We start from the raw sequence: 27,497 nt of genomic DNA, 5'->3' as shown, positions 1-27,497 counted from the left end.
GGGTGAGGCTAAAAGAGGATTGTAATTGAGCAATCCGGAGGCAAGAAGAAGCTTATCTGTTATAAGGGTGCTGATTTGCTTGTCACTCTTGAATCTGCCTTTGAAGAACTTCAAAGCATTAAAGGTCGGCTCAGAAAGTTGAGGGATCGGCTTTTTAGCAACGGAAAACATCGAAGCCATGGGTTATAGCGTAAAGAGAAAACGATTAAAAGCAAGTAAATACTCCACGCCTTACCTAAATTCCCAAAACTACAGGGGACGTTTTGGAATGGCAAGTTGGACTCGTTCTTGGCCAACCACGCTCCGGAGGCGAATAACCATTTTCCAACCCACTTCTTTATGGAGGTTGGACCTTTCAGAATGCCTCTCGCACCCTTTCTAGCACACAAGTAGTACCTCTCCAGCTTCCTAGAGATCTGCTTGACCTCAAAGCAGGTTAAAAGCTGGTCAACTCTGAGGAGGTCTAGATCGTCTACCTCCCTACACCTTAGCCAAAATAAGAAGGCTAGGCTAAAGATGACTCCCCATCCATTGGGGGCCACTTGAGTAAGAGCTAGCCCAGTTCGGACTAAGAACTCCTGCACCAAAGGATGAACGAGTAGGTGGAAACCGTACTCGAATATCTTCAAATAAAGGGTCTCACACCCCTCCGGAGGATTATCAGCTCGCTCCCCTTCCTTAGGAAGCCTAAGGATGATGCCATCTGGAATACTATATCTCCTACGAAGGGGGCCGAAGTAGTTCTCAGGCATTTGGGAAGGGTACTCTAAACCTTAGCCCGAGGTCGAGGTATTGCTATCATCCCCGTCATCCTCGGAGAACCTAAAGTTATCTATTTATTCCTCCAGTTCGAGGTCCAACCTACTCGCAAACTCCTCTACGGAATCGGCCTTCTTAGGTGAAGAATCCCGACTCTGAGCTGCGCTACTAGAGGAATTATTACAATACAAACTTGAGGAACTGGGAGACGTCGACATGACTTGACAGATTATAAATACGAAACAAAGGCAAAGGAACGAGACTGACTTAGAGAAAGCCTTGGGGGTATTTATAGTAACCCGAGATTTAATCCTTACCGCACACATGTCCAGAAAAGGACGACCCAGATCGGAGGAAGTCCGAACGTCAAAGGTACTCGAGTGGGCGCCGAACACCGGTTCCATTTTCGAGGTTTTTCAACGGTAATAATTACTATGACGACATCTGAAGTCACCACGTGGATTAACTTCGCAAGAAGAATAACTTCTCTGCCAGATCAAGATTGAACCTGGCAGAGAGGGGGCCAATATTTGGGGGGAAAATCCTATTGTGACGTGGAGGACGGTGATTCGCCATCGAAAAAAGAGCCAAAAGAATAACTTGTAAAGGTTCATCTCGAAGGCTTTCGAGGTGGGAGACTTCCCCATTTTACACAAAGAATTAACTTGCCATTTCAGGAAAATGTTCGAGTTCGATCTGCTCGAGCCCAACACGTCCGACCTCAAATCCGACCAAGGTAACCGCCTATCGTGACCCGTGTCGGAACCTAAGCCTATAAATAGAGGGCCTCATTTAACTATCAGGTATGAAATTTCTCCTCAAACTTAATATTGAGTCTGAGCGGCTTACTGACTTGAGTGTCAGAGATTTTGCCCTCTTGTCAGATCTTCCCTTAGCTTTCAGGTCAGAGCAAGGATCGGGTTCGAACTAATTTGAGGTTGTGCAATTTCTTGCCTAAACAAATAACTTTAGACGTGAGTTGAATAATAATACCATATATATTCGAGTTTGAAATGTTTAGGTCAAATTTTTTTATCGTGCCATTTTTTTGTTTTCTCCTTATACATCTTGACATTTATGTAAGAAAAATGCTACGTTTAATTCAGCTCATTTAGTTGGAGTTTCCTCTCCTCACATGCAGTGCAGTAGACAAATTAAAGTTTAGTTTTCTATATTCAAGTTCAAGAGGTAAATGACAAGTTTTCTAAAAACTAGACGAAGAGGAGACAAGAAGAGCAAACTTAATAGGATAACAATTATATATATTACAAATATGGGCTTGAGATTTTCCTCGGACTTTTCCATTGTTTCGAGCGAATTTCATGAAATTCAGGTCACTTATCTTTGAACTCGTCCGAGTTTTCACATATTGTTTATGCTTCAGACTTCACAAATTTTCATAAAATTAGGGGTAGTTTTGTACTTTCACCTTCATTGACACGTTAGAAAAATTATTTTCAAAAGTTACATCATTTGAGTAAATTGAATAACTTTTTAAGTCAAATTTATCAATTTCCCCATACTCAACTGCAATCTGCAATTTGAAATTAAGCTTCCAACGCTGCGCTTCTTAAGAAGGGTTTGGTAGTGATTGAATTTGGAAACCCGAGCTAAACCCCTACCGGTCTATGGTCTGACAGTTTCAACAATCAATTTTTGAAAACTCAAACCTTTGGTTGTTGGAATGCTCGCGATTAGGGAGGGGCTCCTCTTTGCAAAAACCTAAATTTGAAAAATTTGTAGATTGGGTCTAATTTGTTTGAATCCAGTTAATGACTTGAACAGAGAAGACAAACATTTTCTTCATTTGAAGTGTTGGATAAAGGATATCTCTAATTTAATATCAAGTCTTGCATGCTAAAGATTCACTCACATAAAAAGGCAATGACTCACACCTAAGAGCAACATTCTATGTTTCTTCAAATACTTGGCTTTATTCTCTACTCACTTAAGTAAAGCTTTGCTTTCAGGATTCTGTAATTTCTAATCTTAGTTTTTTTAGTACAATAAATAGGGATTAAGATTTAAACTCACGACATTTCAGTCGAAGATAAATATTAATTATTGTCGAGCTAAATTTATGTTGTCACTTCCCTAATTGATCATTCCTTTTATAATAATAATAAAAAAAGAAATTAGCATAGTAAAAGAGAAGAGTAATTTAGAAAGAAAAGAATCTAAAATAGTAAAAAGGGCTCTATTAAAAAAATCACAAGACATTTGTGAAATATCTATTTTGGAAATAATTCATTACTTGAATTTATGTATAAGAAGCTAGTCCGAGTTAAAATTTAAAATATTAAATACAAAATTCAAAAAGAGACGACCACATTCAAAATGGTCAAATTTAAATAACCCGGGCGCCATGTTGCATGGTCGTCCCACAAAGGATGGTCGTCTCTTTTTGGTTTTTTAAAACCACCATATTTTTAAAAAAAGTTTCAAAAACTACCCTATTTTGAATATTTTAAATTAAATAACAATATTTTTAAAATAAGTTTAATATATAATAATATTAAAAAAAAACCCAAAAAATTACATAAAATCTTCGTCCCCAAGAAAAATGTGTTTGCACGCCGCGCACAAAGCCCCAGAATCGACTACAGTTTTAAACTCAGCTTCGAACGCTGCGCCTCCCAGTCGCTCAGAAGGGTTTCTCTGGATCAATCTCCCCCATTTCTTCTCCGTTCGTCCCCAGGATGAGGTATTTTTTTCATCATTTCTCTGTAACTTCACATCTTCTAGGATCCGTATTGAATTATCTAGCTTTTGCTGTTGCGTTTTTAGCTGTTTTTTACTATTCGCCCCCTTTTCTTGGGAATAATTTTGTGGAAGATATTGTCTGTAATATGTATGAATGGCTGCAAGGCTGGTAAATGTGGCTTAGAATTGATAGATTTAGGGTTTTGATCGCCTTGAAGCTTCATGTGTTTGATGGTATGATGTGATCATAGCCATAGTTTTTTTTTTCCGTGTACGCAGCAGTCGTAATCCGGAGGTTCTATGGGCTCAGCGTTCGGATAAGGTTTATCTGACGGTTGCTTTACCTGATGCCAAAGATATTTCTGTGAAGTGTGAACCTCATGGGTTATTTAGTTTCTCTGCGAAGGGGTTGCAAGGCGCATCTTTTGACTTCACGTTGGAACTCTTTGGGTCCATAGTGCCTGAGGTGAGCTCTTGACTTAGTTTTGTTTTGATGTACCTCTTTCTTCTGTTTAGACTGATCTTAATGTGTTCAATATTTATTGGCTTTGCTTGCTAAAAAGTTTAGGGTCTTTACTTTGTATTTATACGACAGTTTTCTCCTTGCTCAACAGGGCTGTAAAACTAAGGTTGGCTTGAGGAACATAATTTGCTCCGTACAAAAAGAACAGAAAGGTTGGTGGAAAAGACTCTTGAAGACAGAAGCAAAGCCTGCTCCGTACTTGAAGGTTGATTGGAACAAATGGTGTGATGAGGATGAGTCAGACTGTAAGTTCTTACATATATCATATATGCTGTTCGTATCTGAAATGCAAACATAGAGAGAGATAGGATTATAATTTGTGAAATGAGAGAAGAAGCACTTACATCAGCTTTGAGCTAAGCACTTACACCAGATTGATAGGACTATAAGTTGTTAAATAAACACCCATGATAGACTGCAGCGCCAGCTCCCTTACCTCATGCTATCTCCTCATTGGTGTGTCCTTTGTATAGAAGATGGGGAATCTCCACATCATATCTTCCGCACATGCTCATTTGCATCATTGTTTTGGGACAAGATCCTCATTGATGTTGATTGGAAATTGGATCTCCCTTATGACACCAAGACCTTACTCTCTTTTGTTTTAGTGGGTCACCTATTCAAGAAAGAAAAGGAGATCCTTTGGACACACATTATACAAGCGTTTTTATGGACCACTTGATATGAAAGGAATCATAGGATCTTCTCCGCTAAAGAACTTCCCTTTGCTAGAATCTTTGACAGCATCATTTTTCTTGCTATGTCTTGGTGTAAATTATCTCCCCTTACTATAGTATAGATATACTTTTATATACATTGTTGACCAATTGAAGAAGTTTCTTGTAACTCCTTTGGTTTGCGGATCCTTTAATTTCACTCATCAATGGAATTGTTTCTTATAAAAAAAATTGTGAAATAAGAAGCACTTGCACCAGCTTAGAGCATGAATAAGAACCAATTCGAACTTTCTAACCATATGTACCATAAGAACGCTCTAATAAGCTAAGAACCATTTCAAAAAACCTATACAAGGAAGAAATTTGTTATTGAAAGTCTGGTTATTCTTTTCTAACCATATGTACCATAAGAACACTCTAATAACTAGACCCTGAGAGTCTCCTTTTCTTTCTTGAAAGGACGGCCACCAATATTGCAGATATTTTTTTTGATAATAAACAAAGATTCATTCCAAAAGAAAAGGAGTCCAAAAAAAGAGGCATACAACCTATGGGCGAAGGGTCGAGAAAACCCTCCCCCAAGAAACAAAGAAGCTATACAATCAAGGAATAGCTTGATATGAATCTTGCAGATATGAAAGTATCCATAATAAGTTTCTCCTTTTGGTATTCAAAAATTTGAGTTTTCCACTCTATACATTTCAAAGATTTTGAGTATTGCTGATGTTTTAGTGTCCTTATTTGTCATTGCTTTAATAATTAATTAATTAATTAATTTTTTTTTTGATGAGAAACACATATTTCATTAATATGGTGAAATATAGAAAAGGGATAAACCCAGGGGAGGGGAGTTAACAAAAAGGCCCTCCGACTTATTAAAAGGTCATTTAAGGAATAACTTGAAAAAGAGTTAAAATAACATTTACACCAGCTTAGAGCCAAGACCAAAACACCATTAAAAAACTATTGAACAGCTGGAATTTGTTGCTGAATGTTCTGTTGTTTCTTTCTGTCCATAACACCAAGTGAAGACTAACGAAAAGGGACCCCATAATCTTTTTATCCTTTTTGAATGGGTGACCCCCCAAAGAATCTTGAAGGAGATGTGTGATGTTATTCAGTGGAATTTTCCATTCAGAAGATTCTATCAAAAACCTCCAGAGGAGGAACTTGGCTTTTTTGGGTACTTCTCTTTCCAAATGTTGTAAAAAATCAGAGAGCGTTGAGAAGCCTATCCAGAAATTAGTTCCTTAAGGAGAGATTTGTCCGAGACTTTTCTTGAGGGGTCTGTTGGCCAGAACCATTTGTCTTCTGCAAGGGAGGAGGGTGTATGTGTGACGAGTTTCTGCATGAGAGCCATCCACTCTGTTACCACTTCTTATTCTTCAAGGGTTCTAAGAAAAAGTTTTGGCAGCAAATCTTCTTGAGAAGCTGTTCCAGAAATTTTCTATAGGAAGGTCTGAATATTAGTGGGAAAGCTCATCTTATAAATGGGCTAAACTTTCAATCCTCGTTCCTTAGTGGCAACCTTGGCATTGGCAATATCAAGCTCAGGAACAAAACTTTGCTATCCAAATGGACATGGAGGTTTATTACTGAAAGGAAACAACTATGGAGGAGATTCATTATCGCCAACTATGGCACAGCAGACCTTGATACATGGCAATTGGCAATCTACAAAGGCTAATGGAAAGCTATTATTGGTCACATTGAGTTAAGCCATATGTAATAGAAAGCAGAAGCCCTATTTTTTGGCATGATGCTTAGCTGCAAGGTGTCACAATCGCACTTTAACGGGACTCAAGAAGCGATTGTGCAGCACTTGCTTTCACCCTCTAGCAAGTCAGCCAATGCGGAAACGAATAGCCGGTGGCACAAAGGCTATATGTCGCAACCTCCACCCCCGTTCTCGAGAAAACGGTTTTGGAAAATGGGGTTAGAGAAAAAGGTTTTGGAAAACGTTTGAAAGTATTTTGGAAGTTGTTGTAAGCTTGAATGCAAGAGAATAGATTAGCGGCAAGACAAGAATACAACGCAATGTATGGAGGATGACTAGGTGTACCCCCTAAGGTAGATTATAAAGCATTTTGCCTTTGGCAGGCGTGAACATGCAAAGTGGCGAGGAGTCACTCGCCACCAAAAGTACAAGGAAAACTAAATAACAAGCAAAACTAAATACATGACATGAAAGTATGTGGAAAGAGGTTGTTATGGGCATGCGGCCACAGGCAACAGGCCCTGGACGAGCATGACCGTGACACAAGGCACACCTTTGGCTACAGCTTACCCAATCCTCTATGACTTATATACCAACAAAAGGTTGCGGGTTTTAGAGATATGGTCAGCACATACAAATCATGGGACTACTCCTTTAGAAGACCTCTTAAGCACAATGAGATCACAAGCTGGATGGAGCTATCTCACACCCTTTCCTCTATAAAGCTTTCCCGTTCCAGAAGCTTGCAGTGGGCCATTTCCTATTTTGCATCTAGCCCTCTCCTTTATATTGCTTATATAATTTAGGATTCCAGTCCATGGGCCTTTAAAAATCTGGGAATTTTTTGCCTGCCATGGATCTGTTGCTGAAGTTCCAAATTTCGCTGGAGTCATCTTCTTTCATAGGGGAGAATTCTCAATCAAATATCTCCAGTCCCATTTTGTCAGTAGAGCTTGGTTTTGTTTCTAATGCTGCCTTTGCCGAGACCTCCTTTATCTAGAGGAGCTGAATTTTCTTCCATTCAACAGGATGCATTTTTCCATCTTAGGGCTGAATTTGTCAGTGCTTTAAAGTTTAACTACTTGAATTTCCAACCTTCTGTAGCAGATATCATGTGTTGAAACTAGTACAGGGACCTTGAAATAATGTTATGATTGAAGTGTTTGAGGATTAGTAGGAAAATAGTGGGAATATTATTTTGAATATAAGCATTGACAGATTTTTACTTACTTGCAAAGTTGGTTTGTATTGGTGATTATGAATAGCAGAAGTTAGGGGTCTGGTAAGCAGGCAGAATTTTGGATATTAGTCCTCTGCTTCTGTTTACTTAAATATGAAGCTGCCATCCCACGCTATTCCAATTTCCATTACCGTTTTCCTATGCCATTTGGCAATTGTAACTCAGTGCTTGTAGCTTCAAAACTCTTACAAGTAGAACTTTTATCTCGCCTTGGCTATTTGTAATACCTGAGTTCTCTCAGAACTTAGGAAAAATATGATTTCTATAGGGGTTGAGAGATATTTGGAGGAGGTTGCTTCCCTTGCTCAGTTTGACGTTTTTCTTTTGTCCTCAGTGTCCAAATATTTTTGTAATTATCCCATTGGGTTTGATTTACGTGGCTGTTTTTTTTAATGTCTTTTTGTGTGCTTTCATTCTTCTCAATGAAAATTATCACTGGTTTTGCAGCTACTTCGGCTTCTGACGACGACCTTGAAGTAAGTTGATTCCATCTATTTCCTATTGGCATTAATTGAGTCAAAGTTCAGGTCGTCTTACACAAGCCACATAAATAATTTTCTGTAGTACATGAGCCAAGATGATGGAAGCGGCGAGGACGGAGGACTGCTCTGTGAGTCCCATTTAATCCCTTCCATTAAAATGTGATAAGAGTAACCATATGTTGTCTTTCTTATGAATCATAGAACTTGCGTGGTGCAAGTTCTTACAGGTTTCTTTTTTAAAAAATAAAAATTCGTTAGATCATTTGTTAAAACATGACTTAAGTCAGTTGCACTCCTTTTTCCATGTGGAAAAAACTCATTAATGATCTCACTTTTAGCTTCCTATTTTTAAACATTTTTTGTGTTTCCTCACAATATAATTGTTTTTGTTTTTATGTTTCTCAAAGAACAGTTTGAACAAGGTTTCGAAAACTACCTGTTTAAGTTTTGAAAATTTGGCTTAATTTTGAAAATGTTCTAGATAGCGAAACAAAGACATTACAAGTAAACAGGTTCATTTTTAGAAGTAGAAATGGTACTAATGTACTTGTGGTTTTTACCGACTCCTCGTCCCTCGACAGATCTCCCCGACCTGGAAAAGGCAAGAGGAAACTAGTAATAGGGGCTGTAAATAGCCAACTACCTGAAGGTGAAGTTTGTATAGAAATATGCTAGAAGAGAACCATTTAGAAGATTGACTAGCGAAAGTTGATACTGTGTTTATTTCATGACTGAGGTTTGTATCAAGTCTGACTGGTGCTCATATAGTTATCTTAAATTGGCATTTATGAGTTGCATTTCAAAACCCTTGTCTATGCCCTCTCATTAGCTCATCAGTTCAGATTTTGCAGTCTCGTTGTTCGTCCGTTCAGGTTCGTGGATGTTACATGCTAAATTAGCCGACATAGTTCCCTTTTTCTGTCATATATGCATCTGCCTGCCCTTTTATTTGATACTTCACATTATATCTTTAAGATAGGATCTTTATTTTCAACATTTGATGATAATTTTGGTTATAAGTTAGTAGTAGTAATTTTTGTCCTCTTGTCTCTGGTTTTAAGTATGAGCTTTTTTTTGGAACTTTGATAATTTGGTTTGAAGATGGAAGAAATGCTTTGGAAGAGCCAACGGAGAGAGAGGGAGCAAATTAACTTTGGGGTAAATTTTAAATAGAAATTGTCTATAGCGGAGCGGGTCAAATAATACGCAATATTTCATAAATGTCTATTATTTTAAATATTTACGCATTTAGATTTCGAGATTTGAATTTTAATTTTTGGTTCCCAAATTGCTCTCAATTAACACCAATTGATTTATTGGGATGACTAGATTTAATATGGAGGCGAATTCAAATTTGAGAATCTTTTCAAAATTTGTGAAATTTGTTAGTTTCTAAATTTGAAAATTTTCCCACAATACCTTTTCTTTTTAAGTTTATGGTTGTTAACTTCCTCGTTGCAAGGGATTGATTTTTCAATTTTCTGGTGGCTATTTCTTTGATTCTCGATTTGGGAGCTTATTGGCGTTACTTTGTGGAGATTACTTTCAGTTTTCTTTGATTCTCGATGGAGATTGATTTCAATTTTCATTATTTTCGAGTCCTATTTCTGGCTGTCATTATTTCTTTCGTCAAATATTTTAGGGCAAGCCATACAATTGTTTGTCGAATTAAATTCATTTTTTTTGCCAATCATTTGTTATTCGGCGTCTCAAATTTTTGGCGGTTGAAAATTCCAAGGTGGAATTTGTACCAAGCCATACATTTATTGACTACTGACGAATTTTTTTTAATGCTAAATTAGAAACTTATTTGAGAATGAGTAGTTATTTTATTTTAGATAAATTTTTTTTATTAATTATAGTAATTTTATTCTATTTTTTAGAATTAATGGTTATTTTATTCTAGAAGAGAAGATACAGTTTAATAAGTAACATTTATTTAAAAGAAAGAAATTGCAATATATAGAAATAAAAGGATTCGAGGTAATTGAGCCTGCCCAGTGTAAGTAGATTTTATGTGTTATACAGGGTCTTGGAAAAGGGATTCCCAATGGATGTAGATTTTATGTTTATGTTATATAGGGTCTTGTATTTGTTTTCCCATTTCCTCCTCTTTTGGTCTTCACTACCTAATGAATACATTTAGGGGCAGTTTGTTTCATAGAAATCAGAGATTTCCATTGGACGAGTATCTGAATTCCCATGCTTGTTTTGCAGGGATGTAATATAGGATGCCTATACATGAGGCATCTTACGAGTTTTTTAGATGCCCTTTTGAAACATAGATTTCCAAAATTATCTGTGTTGAGGGCATTCACCTTTTACATTTTTGCCATTTATTTTTTTCTCCATATATTTGTGTCATCAATTTTTTTTTTAATTTTTACTCAAAAAATTCTTTTTTTTTTAAATTTATAATTAAAATAAATTAATGTACTCATGTCTAATAAAACAATTTTATGCTATTAAGTATATTTGTACATTATATTTACATGTAAGATAAATTGCAATTAAATTATATAATATCTCCATTTATTTTTAATATTTTGAAGGAATTACATTATTAATAATATTTATTATCATAAATGTATCATTTTAAAACAACATTTTTTTTACGACCAACATACTTGTGATATTTAATGATATTATTGTCTTTTTGGAAAACTATTAAAATTTAAAATGAAATATCTATTAAGTTAATATGAATTAATTTGTTATACAAAATAACAAATTAAAAAAATTAAATTTAATATTCGTAAAGGTAGTTTTGGAACATTCTATAAATTTAACACATCCCCGAGAATAAATCATACAAAACAAACGTGACTATCCAAATATTCTTGGATATCTTTATAAATTTTTCCTGTGAAACAAACGTAGTTATCTGAAGATGCCAGACATCTAAAATTCCGAGCATCTGAAATTTCAAACATCTATAGATGTCGGATATCTACATTCTCGAAAAACAATTAGTAAGATTTAATTATTGCTTTTTTAATTTTTCTTTTTTTGCAGAATGCTGATAAAACGAATACGAGTACTCTTTTATTCATATTCTCTCAATAGTTACCTGTGTGGCCTTAAAAATTAGCACAAAAAGAGCCAAAGGGAGGGATGAAACAAAAGCCCCCCAATCAAGTTTAGTATTCAACTTTAAGTAGTAACAAAACAACTTGGTGAAGGGCACTCTGTTGGTGGACACGAATTGTAAATTGGAGTCAGCTAGATAAAGGAAAGAGAATTTATAGTAGTGTCCCTATTTGTCACTTTGTTTTGGATGGTAGGTTGATTTTTTATTAAATAAAAAATTATCTTACCATTTTTCAAAACTAAAAGATGTGCATTACGATTTTTTCAACTGTTTTACAGGTTTGATTTTGACCATCTTATCCTTTCTATTTAGTTATTATTTTCAAAATCAAAATAATATTCCCTCTTTTACATTCTCAAATTTGTTTTTGGTTATATTGTTCTATCTTTCTACATTTTATCTCTTAGAAATCATCTATCTCACTTTTTAAATATATATTTGAATATAACATAACACAACTCAAAGAGGACAGCATACAAAGTGAGACACGATCTAAGGGTATCATGAGGGAGACACAAGAATGGACGAAAATTGAACAAGGGTGACAACAAGGCGGGGAATGGACGAAATTGAGCAAGGGAGACAATGATGGAGCAACAAGGTGGGTGACATAGCTGTAGGTGGGGCGGTGAGTGGATGAAATTGAGCAAGGGAGAGCAAGGGATACAACGCTGGAGCAACAGGGCGGATGAAAAAGTTGTAAGTTGGGCGGAGAGAGGCAGAGGGTAAAGAAGAGAGAGGTCAACAGTATGAGTTTCTAGAGAGTATCTTTTTTAGGTAGATTTTTTTTATTTATATTTTTTATTAATTGTGTAATAAAAATAAACATTATGTGTTCACCTTATTGTTCACAGTATATGTTCATTTTAATGTTCAGGTATTGTTCATCTGTTCACCGTATTTTTGTTACCGTATTTGTTTCCATCTTCGGTATTGGAATTTCCATTTCTAAAATGATTTTCTTGTTTAAATTTTGGTATTTCTATTTCTAAAATGATTTTTTTTGTTTAAATTTTGTTTTAGATTTTAATTTAATTAATATTTTTTCCTTAGATTTGTTAGTATAATTCTCTCGGAAAAATATTTGAATTAAAAAATATAAAGAAGGTTCTCAAAATATTTGAATGATTCATTAGGAAAAAATATAGGCATGATTCTCTATTAAAAAAAAGGATAAATAATATATCCATTTAAAAATCATGGAAGATAATTTCATACCTAAAAAATTAATAGAGATTTTCCTATTTTTACGTTGTTCATTCTTCAAAACTGAGAGTTGTTTGGCCATTTTTTGAAATGACTTATTTTAAAGGGCTATATCGATTACCCTAAAGGATAGGAACCTCTTTAATAAAAGGTGAATTGATCGGGTCATGTAGGAACAAGGTTCAAGTCTACTGGTTTGTTAGGATGCCACCTCAACTGCATACATCACTACACTTCCACTTGACACCTATCGTGATGATAAATGGTTCATCTCGCCATTACCTTCTCTTGAATTCTCAAAACTTCTGTTGCTCCATCCCTGCAGGGCAGAGAACCCATCGTCGTCTCGGCTGTGCTGCCGGAGGCTTTGGGGAAGTCAGAATAGATGCCTCTTTTTTTTTTTTAGTTTTATAGGTTTGGGAAATGGAGTTTTAACCTAGTAGGGGTGTGAGGGTGCAAATTGAGAGTCTTTTGGTCCTCTTATTCGTGCTAACAGAACTTATCATGTTTTTCTCGCTCTCATTTTCTCTTCCCTCCTCTAACATTCTCATTTTCCTCGCACCCTTTACTATTTCATTGTGCTTCCAAGCTTTTATATGTTTTTGATGTCTTGTCCACCTACTTATGCTCTGATTGGCGAGGGATCCTCGTTATCATATATATCTCACTAGGTATTTTTTCCTCTTTTTTCTTTTAATATATATATTTATAAAATAGCATCTATATAACGGGTGCAAGCCCTATTTAACTAATAGCCTTCTTGCATAATTTAACGAAAAGGGTATAACTAATTGAGGTAAGTTTGAGATTTATATTGATAAATTTTAGTTTAGGGCTTTTACTGACTCAACTTGCAACGTTGAAACTTTTAATTAATAAAATTTTTAATTAAAAGTTTTAATTGAATCATCTTGTCAAGTCTTACTTTGGAATTGTGTCAACCGTGCTTTTAAAAACATCTATTGTAGTAGTATGAAGTAAATTAGTATTAGGTAAATTTCAATTTTAAATATAAAAAAGCAGTTGGCAATGTTTAGTAAATCATCTTTGTAAAATTATGGAACAACGGGAGTATACGAGATTTGGACAAAATAGAAAATACAATTTCTCTTGGAAATTCAACATGAATTTTCCACCAAATATTTACCTATCAAATGAACCATGAATTGTCACTATTTATAGGTAATTTGTACAACCATGAGGTGTTACAATTGGACACTAATAATAGGTAGAAAATAGACACATGGGACATTGAGAATTAAGCACTTGGACATTGGTCAATTTGACACTTGGAGACACTAAGCAAATGGAAAATTTTGACACATGAGTTAAGGCTTACTAAGGCATCTTTCTTTTTGACACCTGAGATTGGGCATCTATTATTTGATGATATGTATATAGATTATATATATATCTATATAATCTAATAAACCAAAAAATACAATATATTGTGCTCCCCCTCGTGGAAATATCACTTAAGATCTCTGAGTCATCGTATTCCTATATCACATACCAATCTTTCAAAGGTTGTAGCAGGTAATGTCTTTGTAAATAAATCTGTCAAATTATCATTCGAACAAATTTGTTGAATAGTGATGTTGTCATTTTCTTCAAGGTCATTAGTGTAAAAGAGCTTAGGTGAGATATTTTTTGTTCTATCTCCTTTAATATATCATCTTTTGATTTGGGCTATACATGCTGTGTTATCTTCGTATAATATTGTTGGAAGATTATTAAGAGACAAGCCACATGTTCCACGAATGTATTGAGTCATTGATCTTAGCCATACACATTCTCGACTAGCTTCATGAATTGCAAGAATTTCAGTATGATTTGAGGAGGTAGCTGTTATATGGTCTGTTTTATTGATTGCGATGATTTGACAGTTACTCCACATGTGAACAAATAACCTGTTTGAGATCTAGCTTTGTGTGGATCAGATAAATATTCACAATCTGCATAACCAACTAGATCAAAATTTGATTTGTTTGAATAAAACAAGCCCATATTAGTCGTTCCTGAAAGATAATGGAATATACGCTTAACTTCATTCTAATGTTTTTTTGTTGGAGAAGAATTATATCTAGAAAATATAAGTTTAACTAAAAATGCTATACCTAGTCTTGCATTATTAGCAAGATACATAAGTGCACCAATTGCACTAAGATATGATACTTCAGGACCAAAAAGTTCTTCATTATCTTCTCGATGTCGAAATATATCTTTCTTCACATCAAGTGAACGAACTTCCATTGGAATATTCAATGGATATGCTTTGTCCATATAAAATATTTTTAAAAAATTTAATGTATAAGTTGATTGATGCACAAATATCTCATTTGCTAAATGCTCAATTTGCAAGCTTAGACAAAATTTTGTTTTTCCGAGATCCTTCATTTCAAATTCTTTCTTAAGATACTCTATTGCCTTTGAAAACTCTTCATGAGTTTCAATTATATTCAAGTCATCAACATACACAGTTATAATAGCAAATTCTGACTGTGATTTCTTTATAAAAACACACTGACAAATTGAATTATTTTGATATCCTTCTTTTAGCAAATATCCACTTAGGCGATTGTACCACATTCATACTGACTGTTTTAATCCATATAACGATCTTTGTAACTTCATTGAATACAATTCTCAAGAACTTGAATTATATGTTTCTAGTATATTAAATCCTTCAGGGATTTTCACATAAATATCATTATTAAGAGATCCATATAAATATGCAGTAATTATATCCATAAGATGCATGTCCAAACTTTCATATACAGTTAGACCAATTAAATATCTCAGTGTAATTGCATCTACCACCGGATAATATGTATCCTCATAATCAATACCAAGTCTTTGTGAAAAACCTTGTGCCACCAGTCTTGCCTTATATCTTGTGACCTCATTATTTTCATTTCTTTTTCTTACTAATACTCATTTGTATCCCACAGGCTTAACATCTTCTGGTGTTCGAACTATTCGTCAAAAGACTTGACGTTTTGAAGGTGAGTTTAATTCTGCATGGATTGCTTTTTTCCACTTAAGCCAATCATTTCTTTGTTGACATTCCTTGATAGATTTTGGTTCAGAATCCTCACTTTTGGATATAATGTTAAGAGCTACATTATAAGAAAACATGTGATCAATAATTACATTAGTTCGGTTCCATCTTTTCTCTGTCATGATGTAATTTATTAAAATCTCATTATTATCTTCAGGTACTTAACATTCTTCGGTATTTTTATGAGTAGTCATGTTTAGGTTTTCTTTTGGAATATCCACATTCTCAATCAAGTCATTTTGATTATTGACTACTTTTCTTTTTCGAAGATTTTTATCTTTGGAGCCCATTAGTCTCCCACGCTTCTGGCGTGTCATAAACTCATTAATGACAACTTGTTGTATTGGGATATCAATTTTTTATGGAACATTTGCAGTGAAATATATGACTTAGTCACCTTCTTAGCATCTTTAAATGTATATAGTAATTGATTTGCTATATTTTGAAAATGGATTATCTTCTGAAGTACTTCAAGTTCACTTTGATTTTATTAATGTAAGTCATTAATTTTAATTAAATTTAAAATTATTTTTTTTTAGAGATTTGACTTCTTACATATGAAAAAAAATTAAGTATAGATTTTAAAATATTATTTAAACCACTAAGAATGTGGTAATTACGCTTTACAAAACTAGTATTTCTTAATTATCCCATATTTCATTAAAAAAAATTACCTCATATTTTAATAATGTTAGCCATTAATGTCTTAAAAAAATTTGACCTTTAGATATGGTAACAATGTTAATTATAGGGTAAAATTTTGTTTTTTAAATTGAAAATAATAAAATTAGTCCTCCTAAGGTAACTGTTCAAAGCAACAAATTAGTTCTCTTAAACGGGAATATTTAAATGTTTTTTTATAAATAATATGTAAATGTTTCAAAAAAAAAATATTTAACCATAATTATAATTTTTTGTAATCCATTTTACATATGTAATTTGATTTAAAATGAATAAACTTAAAATAATAAATAGTTTTCTGTTATGTTAAAATATATATTTTTTTATTTTGCACTTAATTAATATAATGTGTAATGATAACTCTCCAAAAGAAAGTTATTTGTGCAAGTATTTCATATAAATTAGCTAAGGATAGTCTCACTAACACCCACACTACATTGATTTTGTGGAAATAATGTTTCAAATTCACTACCATCCATGCATTTGCAAATGATGCTAAGATTTATAAAAGAATGATCTAACTTTGAATGTTTTGATGCAGCATTGTTGATGCTACAACATCGGAATAAAAAATGCAGAAAAGACAGAGCTGATAGTGATAGATTTTTACCCGAGAATTTAATGTAGTAAAACACAGATTCACCTTAAATTAAGTTGGACCCCGTTTTATCCATTTTGGTTGCACTAAAATTGAAGAGGAGTATAAAAGTTTGCATTCAAGGTTGCCTCCATTCATTATTCATCAATCCCTAGAGATAACAAGACAAGAGATGAGGGAAGACACTTGGAGAGAAACTTGAAGAAAACAAAACGGGAGCTGATACAGTGAAGGGTTGCTATTATTCTTCATTTTCTTCTTCTTTTGTACTTTACTCTTAAGTACACGGGCATTGTATGCTCTCCTTCCCTTTTCTTGTATGATATTGCGTAGCTAAGTTCATTGTTAGGGGGAGGATGTTGTGAACTTGTTATTGGGTTGTAAACCTTGCTTTAGTTTTTAATGATGATATATATACTAAGTTGAAGTTGTTTTTAACGTTTGATTTTCAATGTGCTTGGCCAAAATATTGGAATACCTCTTTATAGCTTTTGTAATAAGGAGTGTTTGGCTTCAACTCGTGCTAGATCTACTTGAGTTTAGAGCGAGGGTACTTAGGAATAAGGCTCACCTAGTAAGGCGCTATAAACTGTGTTGATATACTGTCATGTTTGCCCTAAAACGGAATAGCAAAAAATCTGGGAAATCTGGGAATATTCCATGTCTGTTTGGCTAGTATATTACATCGTTAATGCTATAGTTACTTGAGCCCAAAAGAAGTCACATAAACTCTTCTCTTTATCCTTGTTACATTAGTAGTTAACCTTTAATTCACTTTCCTAAAATCAAATTGTATTCATCTGTTTTTAATTCAGTTAGTTAGTAAGCTTTTTAAGCACTATTTCATTTAAATTCTAAAGTCTTTGTATTCAACCCTTTTGCTAAGAGTTTTCTTAAGTAAAATATTGAAGTGTTTAGTTATCAATCCCTGTGGATATGATTTTTTTATCACTTGCTACAACGGTTGTGTACACTTGCACACAAGGGTTCTAAACCGTACAACACGTAAAATGGAGGTTTCACCTTTTTAAAAAGAATATTTATTTTGAAATTTTTGGGATGGTGACACAAATTTTTTTTAAAATGTTTTTTAGTACTTTAGATTTTGATTTTTTGATATGGTAACACAAATTTTATTTTTGAAATTTGACTTTTTAGAGATGGCAACAACATTTAGTAAAAAAAAAACATTTAGTAAAAAACATTCCTTTTTAAAAAATTCACATAAATTTAATATTTAGTTTAGTATGAATTTCAAAGTTGCTAAATTATCAAACTACAATAATTTTTCAAGTTTTATTTTGTTCATTGTTTTATCAGCCATAAATATTATATTATAGTTGATTTTTTTGTTTTTTTTAATTGTTTTTATGTTGGGATTTCATATTTATGCCATAACATTTTATTAAGTCAAGATATCGATTTCACTTGAAGCTCGCATTTGGAACTATCTTCCAGCAACAAGTTGTTGTTCATCAAAGTGTAGGTAAATTGTATACATGATTAAACTTTCAATTTTTATACGTGATCTCACAAATTTTATGATTTATATTTTATATCTTGATATTTTAGACAGAAATAACAATGTCACTATAATATTTTATTTCCTTCACAAAGCCCACTATAATAATTAAAACCTATAGGCCATGATAATAATTTTCCTTCGAATTGTACGAAGAATATATAGTTTATAAAGAAATTCTTTTTTTATATTTGAAAATCTTACATTTTTATTCTCCTTGTATCTATTTATTTTTACATTTCTTAATACACGTCTAAGTTATTTGTATCATTTTTCAAATCCATACTCTGAAAATTAACAACAAGGACATATGTGTAATAAAAAAAAGGACATATGTATGTGCAAATATTATTATAAATTAAAACTACACAATTATACGTGCAACACACGTGTTTTTTACTAGTTTAAATAAAAAGTTTATGATTTGATGTCAAAATGTATTTTTTTTTTTGGAAAAAAAATGAAAAGTCTTATGTGTGGGTTTCTTTCTTTAAATAAATGAGGTATGAAGTTTGAGAAGTTTATTTTTAATGTCAAAATGTATTTTGTATTTTGGGAGAAAATGAAAAATCTTGTAAGTTTTGATAAATAAATGAGATATGATGAGTTGAATAGTGGGGTGTTGGCAATAATAGGTGATTAAGAATGAGTCTTTTTCTTAATAGATTTATTTTCTACTTTTGATATTTTACAACTTCTAATATTCTATAATTAAACACTATTAAATAATGATAAGAGATTTTTTTTTTAATATTCTAACATGTTAATATATATAGCAGTGTTCAAAAAATAAAAATAAAAAAGAAGTATTAAAAAAATAAAATAAAAACAAATAGTGAAATTAGAACTTGCCGGCAATGTTTACTATATATAGAGGTGTTAAAAAAATAAAAAAAATTAATGAAATTTGTAGAACCAAAAAAATTGGGTCAATCATAAACGGTCACGTCATTATCTATTTTATTTAGGGATTAATTATATATTAACCCTAAATTAAAATTAAAGATAATTTGACAATTAAAATATGTAATTAGGTCATATGAATATTGGGCTTGGAATCGATTTGGTTCACAAACTTTGCCCAAAACCCAATTTACCATGAAATAAAGTGGATTAATATTTAAATTTAAATAAATCCATTTAAAGAATTGGGTTTGGCCCAAAATTATCCAAGTCCAATGGCCCACCAAAGCCTATGGAAACCTCTATAAATATAGGGCACCTCATTCATTTTGAAGGTTCAAAATTTCAGAATTGAGAGAATTCATACCAAATGGAAGACTCTCTGAAGACTTGAAGATTCGAATATCAACTTGAAGACTTTGAATACTTGAAGACTTGGAAACTTTCGAAGAACATACAACTTTGATCCAAATTCAAGAACAAGCATCTCAATCTTCACATCAAGTTTGAGAGAAAGAATCAGATGATAAAGATTAGAGATTGAATCCACTATACAACACATAAAAACAATATAAAAGTTCAACTCCACAAAACTTAATTTCTTCGGAAATCTCATGTGAACAAATTGGCATGCCCAGTAGGACAATCTCTACCTCTCATCTCTTTCTCAAGACTTAAAGTTTTTCAAGAAAATCAATGGAATTTAAAAAGGCTTCTACAACAGCTGATTACATGAGTAACCTTCATACAAGTCATATCACCTATGGTTGCTCTAATGAATTCCAACTACGGGAACATCAAACTCCTCCTGTTGTTGCAAACAAAGTAATGATGCCACAAAAAACATCTATGGAAGATAAATTTCTTGTTGATCATAACCCTTTATTTGATCCTAATCCTGACATTGTCTCTGTTATGATGACTGATGCAAGCACTATGGATGAAAAAATAGCTGAAATGGAAAAGAAGCTAGCTGCATTGATGAAAACAGTGGAAGAAAGAGATTATGAAATCGCTTCCCTGAAGAATCAGATTGAAAGCAGAGATGTTGCTGAGTCGAGTCAAACCCCTGCTTTCAAGATAAATGACAAGGGAAAGACTATCGCTCAAGAAAATCAATCGCAATATTTCACTTCGATCGCTTCGCTGTCTGTTCAGCAACTCCAAGATATGATCACGGACACGATTAGAGCGCAATACGGCGGATCTTCTCAAAGCTCCCTCTTGTATCTAAGCCATATACTAAGAGGATTAATAATCTGAGAATGCCTGCTGGATACCAACCTCCAAAATTCCAACATTTCAATGGGAAGGGCAATCTCAAACAACATATTGCTCACTTCGTCGAAACTTGTGAGAATTCTGGTACAAGAGGCGATCAATTGGTCAAGTAGTTCGTCACAACGTTAAAGGGAAATGCCTTTGACTGGTATACTGATCTCGAACCTGAAACAATAGAGAGTTGGGAACAGCTTGAAAGAGAATTCCTAAATCGCTTTTACAGTACGAAGAGAACCGTCAGCATGATGCAGCTCACGAACTCCAAACAAAGAAAAGGTGAACCGGTTGTCGAATATATCAACCGATGGAGAGCTCTAAGTCTTGATTGCAAAGATAGACTTACTGAACTATCTACTGTCGAATTATGCACTCAAGGTATGCATTGGGAACTTTTTTATATCCTTCAAGGTATAAAAACTCGCACCTTTGAAAAGCTAACAACTCGTGCTCACGATATGGAGCTAAGCATTGCTAATCGAGGAAGTAAGGATTCTTTAGTGCTGGACTTAGAGAAAGAAAGCAAAAGTGTTGAGAAAACTTCAAATGAATTTTTTCGTGTAAACACAATCTCTCCCAAGTTGTTTTCAAAAATAAAAGGGAAGAGAATTGATAAGCAACAAGGAAATAGGAAAATATGGCTAAGCTTGAAGGAAAGACAAGAAAAGGTTTATCCTTTACCTGATTTCGATATCTCTTATATGTTGGAACAACTACTGGAAACACGACTGATAAATACTTCCTGAGTGTATACGGCCAGAAGAAATGGGTAAAGTTGATAATCCAAAATATTGTAAGTACCATCGAGTTATTAGTCATCCAGTGGAAAAGTGTTTTGTCCTAAAAGAGCATATCCTAAACTTAGCTCGAGAGGGAAAGATTGAGTTGGATTTCAATGAAATAGCTCAATCAAATCACGCTGCAGTAACAACAAATATAGGCAGCCAAACACCTCAAAGTTCATTCTACAATAAGAGGATAAACTTGATCAAATTTGGAACGTTGAAGCCTATATCTGTTCACTCTCAACAAAAGACTTCAAAAAATACCATTCTAGATGTTGTCAAATCCATCAATCAGGGAGAGGAAAATTGGGCTCGTCGGAAGAAACAAAAACAAAGTTTTGCTCAGAAGAAGTCATCTATGCTCAGCAAAGAGCATGAACACCAAGGAAATAAGGATTCAAGGAAGCCTAAATCAGATATGAAAGAAAATAAAGACTCCTTTCGACCCCAGATATCGGCGACCTTAAAAGAATTTTTCCCAAAAAATTCTTCTACATCAAAAAGAAGAAAGAAAATCTTGCAAGTTCACATTACATAAATGTGGAAGAGGTTGACAACTTTAAAATAACTGAGCAAAGGGTTTCTGTCTTCGATCGCATCAAGCCTTCAACTACTCGACCTTCGGTCTTCCAGAGGATGAGTATGACCACAACAAAAGAAGAAAATCAATGTTTTACTTCCATCTCCATTCAACCTTCAGTCATTCAAAGGCTAAACGTCTTCACGTCAAAGAAAAATCAATTTTCGACATCTGTTTTTGATTGTTTAGAAGTGATAGGCGATCAATTTGAAAAAACGATGAAGACCGTGAAGGCAAAATCAATTGGTGAAGTGAATGATGACAAGAAAATTCATAGCATTGTTCCTTCCCGTATGAAGAGAAAATTCTCTCTTCTCATAAATACAGAAGGTTCCTTTAAAGTAAAACAAAAGCTCATCATCTCAACCAATCCTAAAAATGGAGGATGTGATGAAAGTTGTGATGAAAATGAGAGCATATGAAATATAAACACTCCTTATCGTAAGAGTCTAAACTACATGATACTCTTGGCCCGCATGAGTTTAAAAGGTGAACAGCCCAAAAAAAATCTTGTATTTGAACTACGTTATGACTTGATCTCTTCCTAGGATACGTAGGCACACAGTAACGCTGCAAAACGCAACCTTACCAAGAGTGACGATACGACGCTTAACCCTATTGAACTCTAGCTTTGTAGCAGAATGAAGGATGGTCACCGGGGGCATATACCATCAAATTAGGTTGTGCCCCTCATGATAAGTATCATCTCTACTTGATCTTTGCTTGATGGTTGGCGAAAATGTTGCAGCCGATTGATCTTTGGTGAAGATATTGCAGGCGATTAATCGTTAGCGAAGAAGTTGCAATCACTTGATCCTTGGCGAATGAATTGTAGCTGCTTGATCATTGGCAAATATATTGCAAGCTTGATCGTTGGCAAAGATATTGCACCCGCTTGATGGTTTGTGAAGAAGTTGCAATCACTTAATCGTTGGCGAAGAATTTTCAGCTGCTTGATCATTTGTGAATATATTGCAAGCTTGATGGTTGGCGAGGAAATTGCAGTCACTAGATCGTTGGCTAAGAAGTTGCAACCAATTTATTGTTGGCGAAAATGTTGCAGACGCTTGATCGTTGACGAAGATATTGCAACTAATTGATCATTAGCGAATAAGTTGTAGTCGCATGATCGTCAGTAAAGAAATTGCAGCTTTGTGAAAAAATTGTAGCTGCTCGACGTTGGTGAAGAAATTGTAGCCGCCGAATGTTATCCCTATATAGGCGTCATCCCCGAAAGGATGGAAACCGTGAGGAATACTTCACCAAATTAGGTGGTCTTGTCCCATGAGGATGCGTGAGCCGGACGATATCCCTATATAGGCGTCATCCCCGAAAGGATGGTAGCCGTGAGGGATACTTCACCAAATTAGGTGGCCTTGTCCCGCGATGATGTGTGAGTCGGACGATATCCCTATATAGGCGTCATCCCCGAAAGAATGGTAGCCGTGAGGGATACTTCACCAAATTAGGTGGTCTTGTCCAGCGAGGATGTGTGAGCCGAACGATATCCCTATATAGGCGTCATCCTCTAAAGGATGGTAGCTGTGAGGGATACTTCACCAAATTAGGTGGCCTTGTCTCGCGATGATGTGTGAGCCGGACGATATCCCTATATAGGCGTCATCCCTAAAAGAATGGTAACCGTGAGGAATACTTCACCAAATTAGATGGCTTTGTCCCGCGAGGATGTGTGAGCCGGACGATACCCCTATATAGGCATCATCCCCGAAAGGATGGTAGTCGTGAGGGATACTTCACCAAATTAAGTGGTCTTGTCCCGCGAGGATGTGTGAGCCGGACGCTATCCCTATATAGGCGTCATCCCCGAAAGGATGGTAGCCGTGATGGATACTTCACCAAATTAGGTGGCCTTGTCCCACGAGGATGTGTGAGCCGGATGATATCCCTATATAGGCGTCATCCCCGAAAGTATGGTAACCGTGAGAGATACTTCACCAAATTAAGTGGTCTTGTCAATCCTTGGAGTATCTTTGCTGCAAGAGAGAGGAAAAAAGCAAACAAAAAGAAGAAAAGAAAAATCAAGATGAAGACAAACCTTGATAATTAGGTGAAGCACGAAAGTTTGATATCCCAATTCCAATAGAAGAAGCGACAAGATAAAGTTAGCTCCTAAAAAAAAAGAACGCACTGTTAAAAGAAATTGTTGGGAGAAATACTTTTAAGTTGAAAAAAAACAAAAAAAAATATTTTCTAAAATTTGAATGGAAGAGAAGTGAGAAAAAAAAAAAAAAGAATGAATGAAGATTGAAATCCTCCCTGCCACTGGCAGGGAGGTGTTAAAAAAAACAAAAAAAGAAAATCCTCCCTGCCATGCGGCAGGGAGTGTAAAAGAAAAAAAAAAGTGTTAAAAAAAATTATTTACAACTACCAATAGAAAGGAAAAAAATTGAACAATCTATCATTTTCGCCCACGAGCATGAAGCCTATTTTTCGTGGAGGAAGTAAATGGTCATATTGCATGAAGATAAAAGATAGTCGTAAATGACTATAGGAAAAAAAAGAAGAGAAAAAAAAGAAAGAATGGGAGAAATTTTGAAGCCAACATTTTCACTGGACTTCTGTTGTGCTCCTACAAATGCACCTGAAGGCTCAATTTATAGGCAAAGACTTGGGGTTCAAATCAGAAGAATAATCCAAATCCCAATTCGAATAGGATTCTTTTTCAAATTATGGTTGGGAATCTGATTTGATTCTTAAATTATATTTGACCCAAATCAAATCCCAACTCAAATATGATTTTCTTTTTCAAATTATGGTTGGAATTTGATTGGATTCTTAAATTTAACTCAAATTAAATCGAAATCTGATGGGATTTTAACTCAAATCAGTCCCAAATATGATTCTTCATTCAAATTCTAAATTTGATTGGATATTAAATTTAAATCCAAATTTTCAAATTCGTCTCAAATTTGAATTTGAATTATATTTCCAGCTTTTAAGTTACGTTGGATAAATTCCAAAAAAATTCAAATTGAACCATAAATCTAGCGTTTAATTTAAAGTTGGATAAATTCAAAAAATTTTGAATTCATCCAAAATTTGAATTCGAATTATATTCCAACTTTTAAGTTGGATTGGATAAATTTCATATTTTCAAATTTGATCCAAAAATTCAAATTTGAATCATGAATCCAGCGTTTAATTTAAAGTTGGATAAATTAAAAAATTTTGAATTCATCTCAAATTTGAATTCGAATTATATTCCAACTTTTAAATTGGGTTGGATAAATTCCATATTTTAAAATTTGATCCAAAATTCAAATTTGAACTATAAATCCAGCGTTCAATTTGAAGTTTGATAAATTTCAAATTTTCAAATTTATCCCAAATTCGAATTTGAATGATATTTTGACTTTTAAATTAAATTCAAAGTTAAAAAAAACTTCTAAAAATAATTTAAATTTCAATGGATAAATTCCAGATGTCTCATTTTAAATTGTGCAAATTTATTGTTAATTGGACCTACAACGATATCTTGGTCCACGATTAATATTTTTTTTTCAAAATTATGACTTAAATTCATCTTTTTGATTGCACAATATTTTCGAAATTCAGCCACAATTATATTTGGCATAAATTTTGAAAAGGGGGCATTTGTAGAACCAAAAAAATTGGGCGAATCATAAACGGCCACGTCATTATCTATTTTATTTAGGGATTAATTATATATTAACCCTAAATTAAATTTAAAGATAATTTGACAATTAAAATATGTAATTAGATTATATGAATATTGGGCTTGGAATCGATTTGGTTCACAAATTTTGCCCAAAACCCAATTTACCATGAAAATCTTGTGTTAACAAAATCAAATCATGCTGGCAAATGGGTAATAAAGAGTGTACTTAATATTTTATAAAAAGTAAAGGATAATTTTCCAAAAAAAAAAAAAAGTTTATACATATGTATATATAAGCTCGTTACAAATATGACAAAACAAAACAAAAAAAGTTAGCAAACTAGCAACTATATATGTTTTTTAAATATAACACTTAAAAAAATGCTTATATATTAAATGACAATTTTGCCCGCAAGCCTAAACCCAAGCATAGGAAACTTAAAAAGAAGTCCAAAATGTGAAAGTCCTAAAAAGTCTATGTTTTGATTTAACTCTGATTTCCATCTAATTACTATCGCTTTACCTCCTTCCCCTTCCACTTTTGAGCCTTATTTCGAGCATTTCCAGCCTTCATCATTCATTTCTTTTAAGTTTCTTTTGACTTTCTACCACGATTTCCTTTCGATTTCAAGTTTTTTCATTGTTTTTACTATTTCCACCTTTTGGTTCGATTTCTTTCGAATTCTATTTCGATTTTCCAGCCCTTCGATTACATTTTTTGGTGTAACCTCCCTTCGATAATTTTTGGTGTAACCACTCTTCCATTTCAGTAACTGTAAGTATCTACTATATCTCCCTTTTATTTTGGTAACTTCATTTTGTATTCCTTTCGATTTTGTTTCGCTTTCTTTCAGTGGCTTCCAATATCTTCCTTTTAACTTTCAGTGGGCGTTCAGTATCCTCCTTTTGTATTTAAGTGATTTTCATTATTTAGTAATAATTCTTGACTCAGTATTATTTTTCGTTGTTTGTTACAGTAATTTTAGTTTGTAATGGTAGATTTAAGTTAACTAGCTACTATAGATGTTATGTGTAGACCCCTAAATTTGTCCGACATTCAATTTCATTATTCTTTTTATTTGTATTTGTATTTATTTGTATTTTATTTTAGTTTTTAATAATTCTTTTTCTAGAACTTTTATTTTTTTTTATGGCAAATATTTTCCTTTTTGATGTTTTATAAAAAAAAAAGGTAATAAAAAAATAGAAAATAGAAAAATATTTTTATTCCCTCGTGTTCTCAAGATAAAATCTTTTGGGGAAAATAAAAAAATCTTTTTTTATTTGAAAACCTTCTAATTTTATTTAACAAGATTAGTATAAAAATCAAGCTTTAATGAGTCATATTTCTTTCCATTGAGTCGAGATTTGGGAGGTTTTTGTTTTAAGAAAAAAAGAATAAAATGAAATCTTTCTTATCAGGAAAACCTTTTAATTCGATTTAACAAAATTGATAAAAATAATAAGGCTTTTAATTAGTCATATTTCTTTCTTTTTTTTGCTCGAGATTTGGAGATTCTTTTTTTTTTAAATATCTTTTTTGATTTGGTTGAATTAATTCCTTTTATTTTTCCTTAATAAAGGAACGGTATCCATATATTATAAATAGGGGTAGGTTTAAATGTAAAGATGAGGACTTCTTTCAGTCATGAAAACAAACCCAGACACCTCACATCTCATAATCACTGTTTGAATGTCTCACGCATTAAGGGGAGAGGAGATCATTTTCTCAAACAAAACCAGCCACTTCACATTCCATTAACCACCATCTGAGCGCCCCACGCACGAGGGAGAGAAGAAGTATCCAAGATTCTATGTTTGGAGTATACCCACGATTCAAGTATCAATTTTCTAACGGTATATTCATCTTGGTAAGTTGCTAAATCGAAAAATTATCTTTAATATTTTTTATTATTATTTTTGGGTCTCTTACATCCGAAAAAGAAAAGTTGTTTTTTTTATCTATAACTTTTGATTCCATTAGCTCTTGTTCATTTACTTTTTTTTTCATGAATTTTCTTAAGGACATAAAATAAATGTTTGCACATTGA

The 27,497-nt window shown here is 33.5% G+C and overlaps 1 protein-coding gene across 2 annotated transcripts; it reads left to right on the top strand.

Annotated features, from left to right (window-relative positions):
* Positions 1-3,303: 3,303 nt before the first annotated feature.
* Positions 3,304-8,906, top strand: LOC111023666 (HSP20-like chaperones superfamily protein). Of its 2 annotated transcripts, none has more exons than XM_022301140.2 (6): positions 3,304-3,463; positions 3,742-3,928; positions 4,077-4,230; positions 8,067-8,095; positions 8,184-8,229; positions 8,683-8,906. In XM_022301140.2, the coding sequence occupies exons 1-6, from the start codon at positions 3,459-3,461 to the stop codon at positions 8,715-8,717; spliced, it is 456 nt and encodes a 151-aa protein (XP_022156832.1). In that variant the 5' UTR covers positions 3,304-3,458; the 3' UTR covers positions 8,718-8,906. The 2 variants fall into 2 exon arrangements, with proteins under 2 accessions (XP_022156832.1, XP_022156833.1); XM_022301141.2 differs by having other exon boundaries at positions 3,306-3,463; positions 3,745-3,928.
* Positions 8,907-27,497: the final 18,591 nt, after the last annotated feature.

Source organism: Momordica charantia, assembly GCF_013281855.1.
Source record: "Momordica charantia cultivar OHB3-1 chromosome 5 unlocalized genomic scaffold, Mcharantia_2.0 BLBB01000005.1, whole genome shotgun sequence".
In the NCBI taxonomy this organism is placed as follows: Eukaryota; Viridiplantae; Streptophyta; class Magnoliopsida; order Cucurbitales; family Cucurbitaceae; genus Momordica; species Momordica charantia.
This window is presented reverse-complemented; position numbering and strand designations above follow the sequence as displayed.